Source organism: Myripristis murdjan, chromosome 8 (assembly GCF_902150065.1).
Source record: "Myripristis murdjan chromosome 8, fMyrMur1.1, whole genome shotgun sequence".
NCBI lineage: Eukaryota > Metazoa > Chordata > Actinopteri > Holocentriformes > Holocentridae > Myripristis > Myripristis murdjan.
The window spans coordinates 2,743,127-2,755,442 of record NC_043987.1 but is presented as its reverse complement, the minus strand read 5'-3'; the positions used below and the strand labels follow the sequence as shown (position 1 = coordinate 2,755,442).

General features: G+C 41.6%; 1 protein-coding gene across 2 annotated transcripts in view; it reads right to left on the bottom strand.

Annotated features, from left to right (window-relative positions):
* Positions 1–7,703: 7,703 nt before the first annotated feature.
* The window catches only part of rab11fip4a (RAB11 family interacting protein 4 (class II) a), a 42,378-nt gene continuing 37,765 nt past the window's right edge, over positions 7,704–12,316 (bottom strand). For both annotated transcript variants that reach the window (XM_030058688.1, XM_030058689.1), the window contains 2 exons: positions 11,344–11,487; positions 7,704–9,761 (listed from right to left, as the gene is read on the bottom strand). In XM_030058688.1, the coding sequence (XP_029914548.1) occupies positions 9,645–9,761; positions 11,344–11,487 (261 nt within the window). In that variant the 3' untranslated portion in view covers positions 7,704–9,644. The remainder of the gene's footprint in view (positions 9,762–11,343; positions 11,488–12,316) is intronic.

Below are 12,316 nucleotides of genomic sequence, written 5' to 3'. Positions count from 1 at the left end.
GTCTGAACGCAAGTGATCAGCTGACACTTTGGAGACGCATGACCCCAACAGGTGTGAGCGGTGATATGTCCAGGCTGTCCACTTGTGTTCAGATAAGCTGAAACTCATGTTAAAACCAAGTTTAAACAGGGTCTTAAACGTGAACCATGCTCTACTGCACTGCCCGAGAAAACTTCCTTGAGATTCTACTTGAAATAATAAAGGCTTTTCCTATTCATCGCAATAAACACTTTTGTGGTAAATTGGTGCAAAACCTGATGTTGAGGCATACAAAAATGCAAATTTATATAAATAAAATAATAATAATAACAATAAACCGACAGTACAAAATAAAGCTTTGACCTGGGTCTTATCCCCTCAATGGCTTTTTCAAGTGAGCATCATGGGGCACAAAGTTACACAGCCAGAGAGAAGATTTCGAACGTGTCAAGAGCTGGGTGTCACAGTAACATTAATGATCACTTTCAAAGGTATGTGAAGATAAAATGCATGAGCATACACATACACACACATTCAAACACACACACATGCGCACTCATACAAGAGCATGCACTGCAGTGCAGATGACTCAGCCACCGGCGTTACCATGGAAACGTTGCCTCTTTGCAATCAGTCTCTTAGTAACTGTGTGGTTGCTGAGAAAGGAACCTGTGTTTGTGAGTTTGTGTGTGTGTGTGTGTTTGCATTATGACATTGAGCCACTGATGTAACTGACCAGTACATTCCAAGGATGCTAAAATTAGAGCAAGTTTGTGAAAAAAAAAAAACCTGTTACAAAAAGCCATTCTAAAAATCTCTCTCTTCACCAGCAGTGTCATATTTAGGTGGCTTTGACCATGTTTTCCTCTGTTGTGCGATTCCCAATTGACTTTTCTCCTGTGCAGGGAACAGCCTGAAGCCTAGTGGGAAAAAAGACAAAAGCCAAACTGAGAGATACTCATGTTTTTACCACCTGTCACCACGCATCAGTCATGTCAACACAGATGCTGAGTGGAGTGGAATGAGCTTAAAAATGTTTGCCATCTGTGGTCATTTGGCGACTTCCGAAAAAAAAAAATGGTGTTTGTGGTTAGTTGCCACAGTGCCAACACACGTACAGGTCAGGAAAGTGTGACACAAGCTTTTGAGAGCTGAGCAGACATGCTGGCTGCTCTCTTCAAGTTGTAAATGAGTGTTAATCACTATCACCAGCTGGGATGTGGAAGTTAGCCCTGTACAGCTAGCTGCAACGCCAACGATTCACATAAAAAATGGCTGCCGCTCTGACCTTGGTTGTGGTTCAACAGTTGCGGTTCTTGTGGAGTGCTAAACCCAACATTGTTCAACAGCTAGGGGGGAAAGAAATAATATCCTGTTTTTCAAAATGAGTGAACTATCCCTGCAGCCAGGCACAGAATCCCCAAGGCAGCGTGGCTCAGTGTAACACTATCAAACAGTAACGTTAGCCATGCAGTGGTTGAATGCTAACGTTAGCTGTTGTCTCATGATAGCTAACGGGGGATCAAATGTGAATCCGTGTATCATTCGTTCTTTCTATTTTCAATTGCCAATCAAAAATTTAAAAAATGAAAAAGTTACTGGTTATTTTGTTATTTGTTTTTTAATCTAACACCAAAATCCAAAATATGCCTGGTTTTTCATAGTTCAATTTTAGGCTCGGATCAAAATACGAAATGGAAAAACGGGAATCAGGACTGAATTTGATTTTATTATTTAATTGGTCCGGTTTACGTGACCCAGAAGTTTGGTAATGAGCGGTAGCTCACAGCAGATCACAGCAGCCAGGAGCATTCAGTCCCGCCACCCTGATCACCGCCACCATGGATAGTTATTACGTGTTGTTTCGAGGACCAAAGCGTGTGACTCTAAAAGAAGAGGACATGACAACCGAAAAAATCAGCTGAGCTGAGCGGCACCGGATGCTCACCTGTCAGATCCGGCAGACCTGACCAGGTGGGCGCGGTACAGTCCGGCCCGCCTGATGCCGACCGGTGCCGCGGCTGGCCCGCCTGATGCCGCGGCCGACTGGCGCCGCGGTAGGAATAGTAACATGGAAGAGCACAAGCCAGTAATTTCGCCTAGGGCGGCAACATAGGCAGAACGGCCACTGTGCAATTTCACAGAAAAGGGCCGGGTTTCCCAGATCGGTTAAGAAGGTCTCCGGAGCTACTACCCATCATTGTTAAGAAGCTCAGCTGATTTTTTCGGTTGTCATGTCCTCTTCTTTTAGAGTCACACGCTTTGGTCCTCGAAACAACACGTATGATTGTGATTCAGTTAGTTGAGTTAGTAAGAACACTAACATGGGAGTTTCTTCTACATTCCTGTAAAACGTCACTATTGTGCTGGACATGTTGAGTTGCAGCCAACATGGACGCACTGACCTGTCCACTGGCAGCAAATGACTCGCTAACGGCACTCAGTGATGTTAGCTGTTAGCGTTAGCCAGGCTAGCTGCATTAGTTTGTCCTATAATTTCTGACTGATATGGTGAAAATTTCATTCTAACCCTAACTAATCTAACCTAATCTATATAATCATAAATAAAGACTACAGAGAATGTTAGACTGAAGCTGAAGAAGATTTGTTTACTGGCAACCGTGTTAGGGTTAGGGTTTTGTTTTGTTGTGACACCATACTGTATGTGAGGATTTTGGAAAACTCCGAGCTCAGATCCTCTCTGTAATTCTGACCTGGAGGTCAATATTAACTGGTGTTCCTTTGCACTTTCGCATGTACTAAGTTGGATTTATCCTCTTCTGATTTTAGTGGAAAGCTCCAACAAAATTGTCCTCAACCCACAGAGAAGCATGTGATCTTTCAACTGACCTTGAAAGACAAAAATAACGTGTTGCTCAGCACTTTCTGTGGGCTTTTTGTTTGGAAACTGTGGGAGAACTTGTGGGGCAGCATCACTCTGAGCCAGCCAGCATTTTTCAGCCTTCATCGGGGTTCTCAAGGCTCCTCGGCCAAACGTATTGGCTGTTAATATTTTAAGAATGACGTAGCCAGCAGAATAAAGGCTTTTTAACTATTTTTTAAGAGGAGTTGCCTTGGAAGTTGTGTTTTTTTTATGTGTTCACAAAAAGAGGCTTTCCCATCAACACTGATCTGTCTGTTAGCGAGTGGAAAAGGAAAGAGGAAACACATCTACATTGTATGCAGCAATTTCTGTAACATAATTTCTCCTTTTAACATGAATTCTTAATAAATGAAGATGAAAGTAACTGATATGGACTGACTGTGTTTATTTTGTTACAGTGGGAGTTCCAGTCCTGCTTTGTGCCTTTGGGCAGATAGCCGCAAAACAGAGTTTGAAACAGCTGATGGAGGAAGTGTCAAACTGCTTTTTTCTTGGTGTTTTTGACCTCTGAAAACTCAAAGAGCAAAGTGTGGCTGAACCCATCTTTAAGCGGGCCTCATCCGCAGTGGGAACAGGCCCGATGACTCAGACACAAGTCAGAGTGAGGAACTACCTGATGTGGTGTTGGAGGATTGCTCCAGCTTCTTGTCATTGTCAGCCCTCCTGCACTGTAGGGATGACGGCAGCTTCAGCAAGGGGGGGGTCACAGGCTCCAGAGCAGCTGAGTCACCAGCAGACTCACTCTGTGGGACTCCTCCCGGCCGGGGTCCTCCTTAAACCTCCATCATGGGTGGTGGAGTTCTCAGCTTCATCCACTGCAGCTGGCTCAGAGGAATCTTCCACTTCCACCAAAGTCCAATGCAAGCAGTTTTCATTTTGGAAAGATGAGGTGTGTTCAGCACATTTCTCTGTCTTTTGGCTGCTCAAACAAGTGGTTCAGCTCCTCCACCAGGAGATCACTCATGTATTTCTCTCTGACCTTCTCCTGGATAGAGAAGGTCTTCTCATCCCTGATGGAGCAGGAGAAGGCGGCCTGATGTTCCATGGTCATCAGATGGGAGGAGAGCCAGCCTAGAGCAGCCTTAGTGACCCCACAGCCAGTGGACCAAGCTGCAGTGAGGACATGATGGAGGACAGGCTTGGTGGAAGGAGTCGGAAGTCCCACAGGACCTGAGGGGTGATCTGAGGTCATGTCCACTCTAAGCTGTGTTTTCCATCCACAAAAATGAAGCTTGTCAAAAATGGTCCCCTAGATTAGTACAGATGTCATGTGTTCCTTGGCTGCAGACAAGGAATGTACAACGAAGGAAAGGGACAATATGTCATAGATGTTATTAATTTATTGGTTGTAGAGTGGAAGATGCATAGGTATATATAATAGGGGACTTCATGTGCTTTCTTTTGGAAAACGGTGGTGCATAGAGTAGATGGAAGACCACATCAGTGTTTCTGGATTGACATGGCCTGAGGCTCTCTGGAGAAGACAGTCTTTCAGCTGAATCCAAGTTGAACAACATTTCAGTGTATTACTCAACTGCTGTCACCATGTAGTTTGCATGTTGTTTTTGATGTAATTTTTACGTTCCAAGTCAAATGACCTCAAAGGAGATGATGGTCATGCTCTGTAATGTGGTACAATAGCAAGGTTGTGTGTCTGTGTGGTGGCTACTGCTCCTCTAGCACAGAGTGATACAGAGGATGCAGAAGTTACCTGATCTCTATGGATGCTGACAGCAGGAAATATACATTTTTAAACAGTAATTTGAGCAAAACTATGGTCCATGTGCGCTCAATAATCGTTTGCGCATTTTAGTTTCAGAGAGCAATACTTGTAAAGTGATGCTAAAACTTTGAGTAGAGTAAAATGGTTATTTTTCAGAGTGTTAGCTGGGGGGAAGTCCACCTCAGTGTCAGGAGGCTAACAGTTAGCATTTGGAGCATCCAGCCAGTATCCAGCACTCAGTAACAATGAGAAGAAGATAGCACCACTACTGTCCTACACAACAGCTGGGGGGGGAGTGAAATATCAAACATTTCAAAATAGAAGTATGCCTTTAATTTTCCTCCCGGTGGTAACTGGGAGACAGAAAATTGCAATAGGAGGCAATGAAGAAAAACAGGATATTTATACCAATGGGGCAAAAATGATATATAAACATATTAAACATAAACATATCAGACAGAACGTAAACTAGTGGAAGCAGAACTTAACAAAGACAAAGACAATAACTGTGAGATATGTGCACGATAAAAAATTATTTATCTGTCTGTAGGTGCAAAATACACAGCAGTGTTCTCTCTGCCCTGGGGCTATGCTAATTTTTCTCCATTCCCCCCTCCCTCCCTCCCTCTGCAGGCTCCATTCATGCTGTTTATGCCATTCAAACTCCATGCTACCGTGCTGCACGAGCAGGCTAACCCACAGGCTTGGATGAAGCAGGCAGGCAGGAGCTAGCCCTCCCACAGCAGGCTCCTCCTCCACAGAAAGCCCTCTGTGTCTGGATGCATTGACGTCAGGGCTGACGCACGGCGGCCTGGAGTGGCCAGCTACATCAAAGGCCTCTGTGCGCAGGCCTAAAAGGAGGTATTTTTAGCCAGCGGAGGGAGAGAAACAGAGAGAATGGTAGTACAGGCGAGGGGAGGGATGGATGGGGTTGCAGGGGTTTGTTTGAGCCTCAGAATGAACACAGAAGAACAGCCAGTCACCATTTTCTCTCGCAAGCTCACAGCAGAAAAGCGCTTCCATCTGAGATTGGACTCGAATGTGGCTGCTTTGCTGGCAGTGGTGTTTTATTAAAGATCTGATATCCACCAGTCAGGTTCACCTCTGATATGGTGGATATGATGCACTTAGATTGATGTTTATTGTAGAACTGATCAATACTGCTTATCTTTGGGAAGCCCTCATCCTCAATTGATTTTAATGAGACATTTTGGCCAGATTCCAGATCAGCATGCATGATTAAGTTTGTTGTTGTTCTTCTTGTGGATTTCAGTGGTGGGACTGACTCATGATAGTCTAAATGCTGCTTCAGAGCAGCCTCACGAGAATCTCACAAGGATGTTATTGTAGGGGACACATTGAATATTTGTCCAAAAAAAAAAATTTCATATTTACAGATATTGACTATTGATGCAAAATACTGGCTATTGGGAGCTTCAAAACATGTACATCAGCAAGAGAATCCGCTGTACATTTTCTAGTGGTGTCACAGTCACTGTTACATTTTTAACATGCCAGCCTTAAATCAGCCAGAGAAAGTGAACGGGTCACACGCTACCATTCCTCAGTGCTCTTTAGCAAGGCACTGAAGCACTAACGTCTCACAGCAGACATGAGTACCAGCCACTGGCATTGGTCTCCCCCTGGTGGTGGCACAGTGCAAAGCACCCCAATATTTATTTTAATTGTGCTTTTTATTTTACTGCATTATGTATTTTATTATATTTATTTATTTATCAAATTCTAGGACAGAGGTTTTCAAAGGATTTCTGTTGTTTTTTTTTTAATCTTTTTTATTAGTTATCAATAAGAGGTCATGCTGTGGAGTAGCCAGAATATCAATTATCTGGTGATAGGGTTAGTTCAGCAATAGCTCTGGAGAATTTTTTAAAAATCTGTTTAGAGGACAGACCATTCTAAATGGATTTGTTCACCTCAGTTTAGGGGGAGGTTTTTCCATTTAAGAATGTATTTTTTATATTCTTTAGTATCAGCTCTATATTGTCTTTGTATATCTAATATGACATGATATATTTTCAAATGTCTGATCAGTGATCCCGGATGGATGTCAGATTTCCTGGCTGTGTTCAGATGCCCTTTCACAAGCATTTAATACTGAAAACAAACCAAAATGCTTCTTAATGTAAGGCTCTGTAGAGGGCAAAATCACTTCAGATGGGCGTCTGCAGCTTATTCAAAGGCAACCTGGGCTTTCCAGAACATGTGGAAGTTTGAAAACCCCCGTTATAGACTGGTCAATCAAACTTGCTACACAGTATTACTAATAATGATGAGTTTACATGATAGTTTACAGCTGAAACAGCACCAAAATGTTCACAGATGTTCCTCTGAAAACTTTATAACAGGTTGCACCTTGTTTTCTTGTCAGTCATTATATCTATCTACCTGTAATCAGCTGCAAAACAGCATGTTTTCCTAAGATACTTTGTACCCTACCCAAAGCCCCTTACCTGAAACCCAAGAGCACATGGACAGGCTTGTGTTTTAAAACTTTTTATTTCACCCTCTTAATAAAATTGACTGTATTTTGATTTTTTGGTAATTGTCTCATAACCTGAAAAAAATTACCCCAAACATATTTGGGAAAAATATTATTATTGTTACTATTATTATTATTATTATTATTATTATTATTATCATTATTATCATCATCATCATTATTATTGTTATTATTATTATTAGTTATAATAGCAGTAGTGGTTGTAGCAGTGGCAGCAATTGCAGTCGTGTAGTAGTACTATTAGTAGTAGTAGTGACTGTAGTAGTTGTTGTTGTTGTTGTGGTGGTGGTGATAGTAGTGGTAATTTTCTGGTCATTTTCTTGTAATGCTATACTAATGTCTTGCTAATTTTGAGGTCATTTCCAGCAGATCTGCTCATCACCCACCCCTCTTCCCCATGTTTTTGAAAGAAATCATGTGAATTTGTGCAGCTTTCAAAGGATTAACCCTTTGAAAGCTGCCCCAGGTGGTCCCTGTACCCCACTTTGAAAACCACTGTCGTAGTGACTGAAGAATACAGTTGTTTTTGTTTGTTTGTGTCCTGCCTGCTCAGACACAGGACATCACTGAAGTGAGACCACACACAAAGACACGGCTGTTGGTCATGCCAGAGCCAATGGATTTTATTTACACATCCAGTGTGTACAACATGGTCATCCACTGTAGTGTCTACAGTACACAAGTGAAAAACAAACTAAACAAACCGGTAGTGATCTGATACATCAGTGACTTGTGACAGGCTACATCGCAATCTGCATCTACAGACTGACCTACAGTCCTGTCTGTCTGTGGCACATAAACAAAACAGACTTTTTAAGTCTTTTTTTTTTTCCAACTGTTTTACACCATGACAGGAATCTTCCCAGTATATACTTTGGCTATGACATTGTCTTTTCAGTGTGCTATATATTTCAAGTTCACACATACTATAATCTCTAAGTTATATTTTGTCCTCATTATTTTTGTGTCATAAAACGTTAAAAGAGCCTCTTTTTTTTTAATAAGCTGAATGAATTGCACATAAATACAAATAGTAACTAGATTCTGTACAACATTTACAATGTATGAAAACACAAATAATGTGTCAGAAAGCAAAGTGTCGAGATATAAAAACAGCTCACTTACAATGGCAACCATGGACAAAATCATAGCTGGACTTGTGAAACATTTTTGTTTTCCCATGATATTTTCTTATATTCAAAGGCACACAACTCGTGAGAGAACATGCAAAGAAACTAGTTTTTTAAAAAAAATCACCAAGTGAACAATTTGTGCAATGGAGCAAAACTAGTCTTAACTGTTAAGTAATATAGTGCTCACTATAGCAACTCACTACCCCGTCTTCATGGTGACACCACCGTGCGATTATCTTTATACTGTGAAGCAACTGATGCCTAGCTAGCTAATCTACCTAAATTCAACTACACTGACTCTATTCACTTGGCAGCCATTTTGAAAAGTCGGGGTGGGACACTCTTATGTTAAGAGTCAGACCGGCAGCTCTGTGCATCATAAAAACATTTATCATTTCACTGATTCACACTGAAAAATAGTAGAAACTAATATATTTAACTATTATTTTTGGCCTATTAGCACTAGTTACCAAAGGCTAGCCACGTTTACGGGGTAACGGTTTACTAACAGTACACTAGCTGGCTAACTCTGCTAAATTTGTGTTGTTTCATACTGTATGTTGTTCTTGTGAGTACAAATGAATAAAACTGTTACATATATGCAAGTTCTCAGTTAACATGTTGAAAAATTGTGAGTTTTAGATGCTATATACGTCCGTCTTCCGGGCAAGTTTCCCACTTTGAGTGTTCAAAATGGCCACCACATGAATGAGGTCAACTGTGGGTGTGAATTTCAGTGGAAAATATTTAAATATTCAATTAAGTGACACTGATGCATGATGTATTGAGAAAAAAACTGGATACACTACCTTCATATTTCTACACACAATGTAGAGAAAGACCAGTCTTAGATGGAGACTTGAGCGCTAGCTGATAAACCAGAAAGTCAAATGTGGACAAAACATAACTGCTGTTACTTTCACCGAGGAACGCTAAACCAACTGATTTTTCAACAAGTGACCCTCCCCAGTGAGTGACAGCCCAGTTAATATCAGTAGTTCTGTTTTCAATACACAGCAGTCACATTGCTGAGGTAGTGTGTCTACAGAAGGTAAAGTGAACGTCGAAATACTTTTTTCAAGTCAGTTCCCTCCAACTGCAACAGTCGACGCTTGTTTTAACGATACAACGATAAAGCATCACCAGATGGATGAAGCGTGGCACAGAATCTAAACAGAGACTAACAGACTGACAGATAAACACTGTCTTTTTCTAATGGATGTGGTCATCTGCTGCTTTATAAGTGCATTTGAGAGGAACTCTTTCGGTTTTGGTCACAAAAAGTGGGGATAGTTGGGTCATTTCAGAATTTGAGCTTCAGTTTCAGGGTTGACAAATTAATGCAATTCAGCGGAAGGTCCCCCACAAGTACAGCAATGCAAGATTTTGTGTGTGTGTGTGTGTTTAACTCTTGATCTCCAAGATGGAGGGGTTATGGTCGAGAATGGCCAGAATGATCTTGTCCATGTACTGCCTCAGACGGAAGTTGATCTCCTCCTGCTCCTTCAAAGCCTCTACCAGCTGTGTGACAGAGAGAGAGAGAGAGAGAGAGAGAGAGAGAGAGAGAGAGATGAACATCTAGAAGAAGAAGTTTGGATCTGGTCAAAATGCAAACATGAAAAGTAAGGGACTGGGAGTGCTGCACTGGGTCAAACATTGAGAAAATGATGGCAAGGGCAGTGAAAAGAAATGTGAAAAATACTCAGGTGGTCTTCCAGGATGAGGGAAGGTAATATTCAACAGTTAAAAATTACTGTTGGACTGTTTTTCACAGCTGGAATTCATTGACAAAACAGTTTGAGGCAATGTAACTGTGACAAAAAGTAAGAATGTGTCAACTACATCATCGTCATCAGGGTGTGCAACGATATGGTCGAAACGTGTTGACTGTTGTTGGGTTATTGGACCCTCTTTCACTGAATCACTTCACTCAAAACAGTGACCACGTTTACATGCACACCATATTCCTGTATTACTCGGAATATTCAGTTACGTCTGCGCATGCTCGATTCGCAAGGGATCCTGGGGCGTCTTTGTTGCTGTAGTTACTGCAAGCAGGGAGAATGATGTGGCGAAAAACATCAAGAGCCAGGAGACTGCAGTCTGCCTTCAGCTAATGAAAGACTTAAATATCATGGAGTATATCGATGGGACAAAACACACAAATAGCGACAGCTTATTGACCCGAATCAGAATATGGTGTGCATGTAAGCGTACTCAGTGATTTTTCAATGTCCTCACTCATTCAGTCCAAGTCAAGGTATTTTTGTCACTACACAGTCCATGGTCCAACCCACGCTACATGCTTCATATATGAGGATTCTGAAGAAGATTCTTGTCTTGGGAGCATGATTTGAGCAAAAATCTATGTTTGGGAATTACTGAGCTTAAAGGTGGATACTGGAGACTTGGATTATACTGCCTGATGAGTGTGAGCTTTTTGAACTGACAGGTTATTCCATTGGATCAGAGATGCTAGCGTTTGAGTGAGCAATGTTAGCGGCTTGCGAGTAAATCTTTCTCCTTTAAAAGATTCAAGACGGCACACAGTGAGTACATGATACAAATCTAATCCATTATGGGTTAAGTATCCCTTTAGCCAAACACAAGGCTCCTTCATTTTCCTGTTGAAATTTTGCTGTTATCACAGTTCCTACTTCAGTTTCTATTATTTTTTGGTTCCAGCTGGGAAGCAACTTTTCAGATTCAGTACCAATTTATTTTTGGTTGAACTGCTCAGAACGGATCAAAATTAGGTTCATAAACCGAATGGAACCAGTTTCTTGCTGATCGAAAAGGTCTATGATTGGGTATCCTGGTGCTTCAGACAATCAGTGAGCTCTGTGAGCAGAATTCCTGTCCAATGAACCAGCCTGAGGTGGTTTTCAAAAGCACAGATGAGCATAGACTAAACTTTTGCTATGTACATGGACATGGACCCAACTTCCTTCATTGGATCAGAGATGCTAGCAGTTTTGGAAAACAAAATTACCACAAAGGCTTGGGCAGGACATGTTGATTAATCCATCATGTGTGAACCCTTAAGTCACTTCATAGCTCCTTCATTTTCCTGTTGAAATTAGATTCCATAGTAAGCACGCACCTCATCCCTGGAGGCGTTGTCAATCTCAGCCGCCAGGCACTGTGCCTTGGTGTGACAGGCAAACAGGTTCTTGGCCTCATACAAACTCAGACTGAGGATCTGTGCGTTCAGGTCATCGTTCTGATCTCGCAGCTTATGGTTCTCCTGGGGGACAGAGGGAGACAGAGAGAGCAATGTATAGGTGGACAAACTTGAATTGCTGAAAGAAAAGTTCATAGCTGACTAGTGGATGAGGGATACATTGAACCTTTCTAAACTTTGTGCTGCAAATGGACTGTCAGCACAGCCGGAAGTGGTCATCCTTCCAAACGTGCTTGGAGGCAAACAAGTTCACGTCACTGAGTTATATCATTCAAAGTGGTGAGAAGTTTCCTTCATCAGTCTTCATGTCTACGGACTATAGGCCGTGTAAAATTCAATTGCTCATTGCCTTCAGCGGACAGGAATAAAAATAAGGAGGCAGACTGATGGGGGCATACTCACCTCAGGTCACATAATATGATATTCTCCCAACTGAGAACAGATAAAAGAACATGATTGGGAGGAGACTGGATTTTGTCTGTAATGACCTCCCTGACTATCTGCACTCATCTGTCACAATTACCACAGGAGTGTATTGATCCAACCTGTTGCACCAGCCAATATCATCACAACCAGGCAGAACTGATTTAATCAGTGGCCTATTGTTAACTGCTATACTAACTTGGGGTCCCATGCTTATGCAACTTAATTTTTAATTTTATAAGATCAGTAACTGTAATGTGATTACGGCTCATGATTGACTGTAATGTCATTCTGCATTTTGTCTTTGCTTATTTATGTACATTGCTAGAGCAGTATTGTATAAATTAGATGCTACGTCTTTGATTGATGTTTATAATTATTCTCTGTGTGGTTTTCATCAGAAATGAAGCATTTTTATGAGTGTTTACAGCTTGGGAATGAATGCGGTGAATGGACGGCCCTCAGAAGG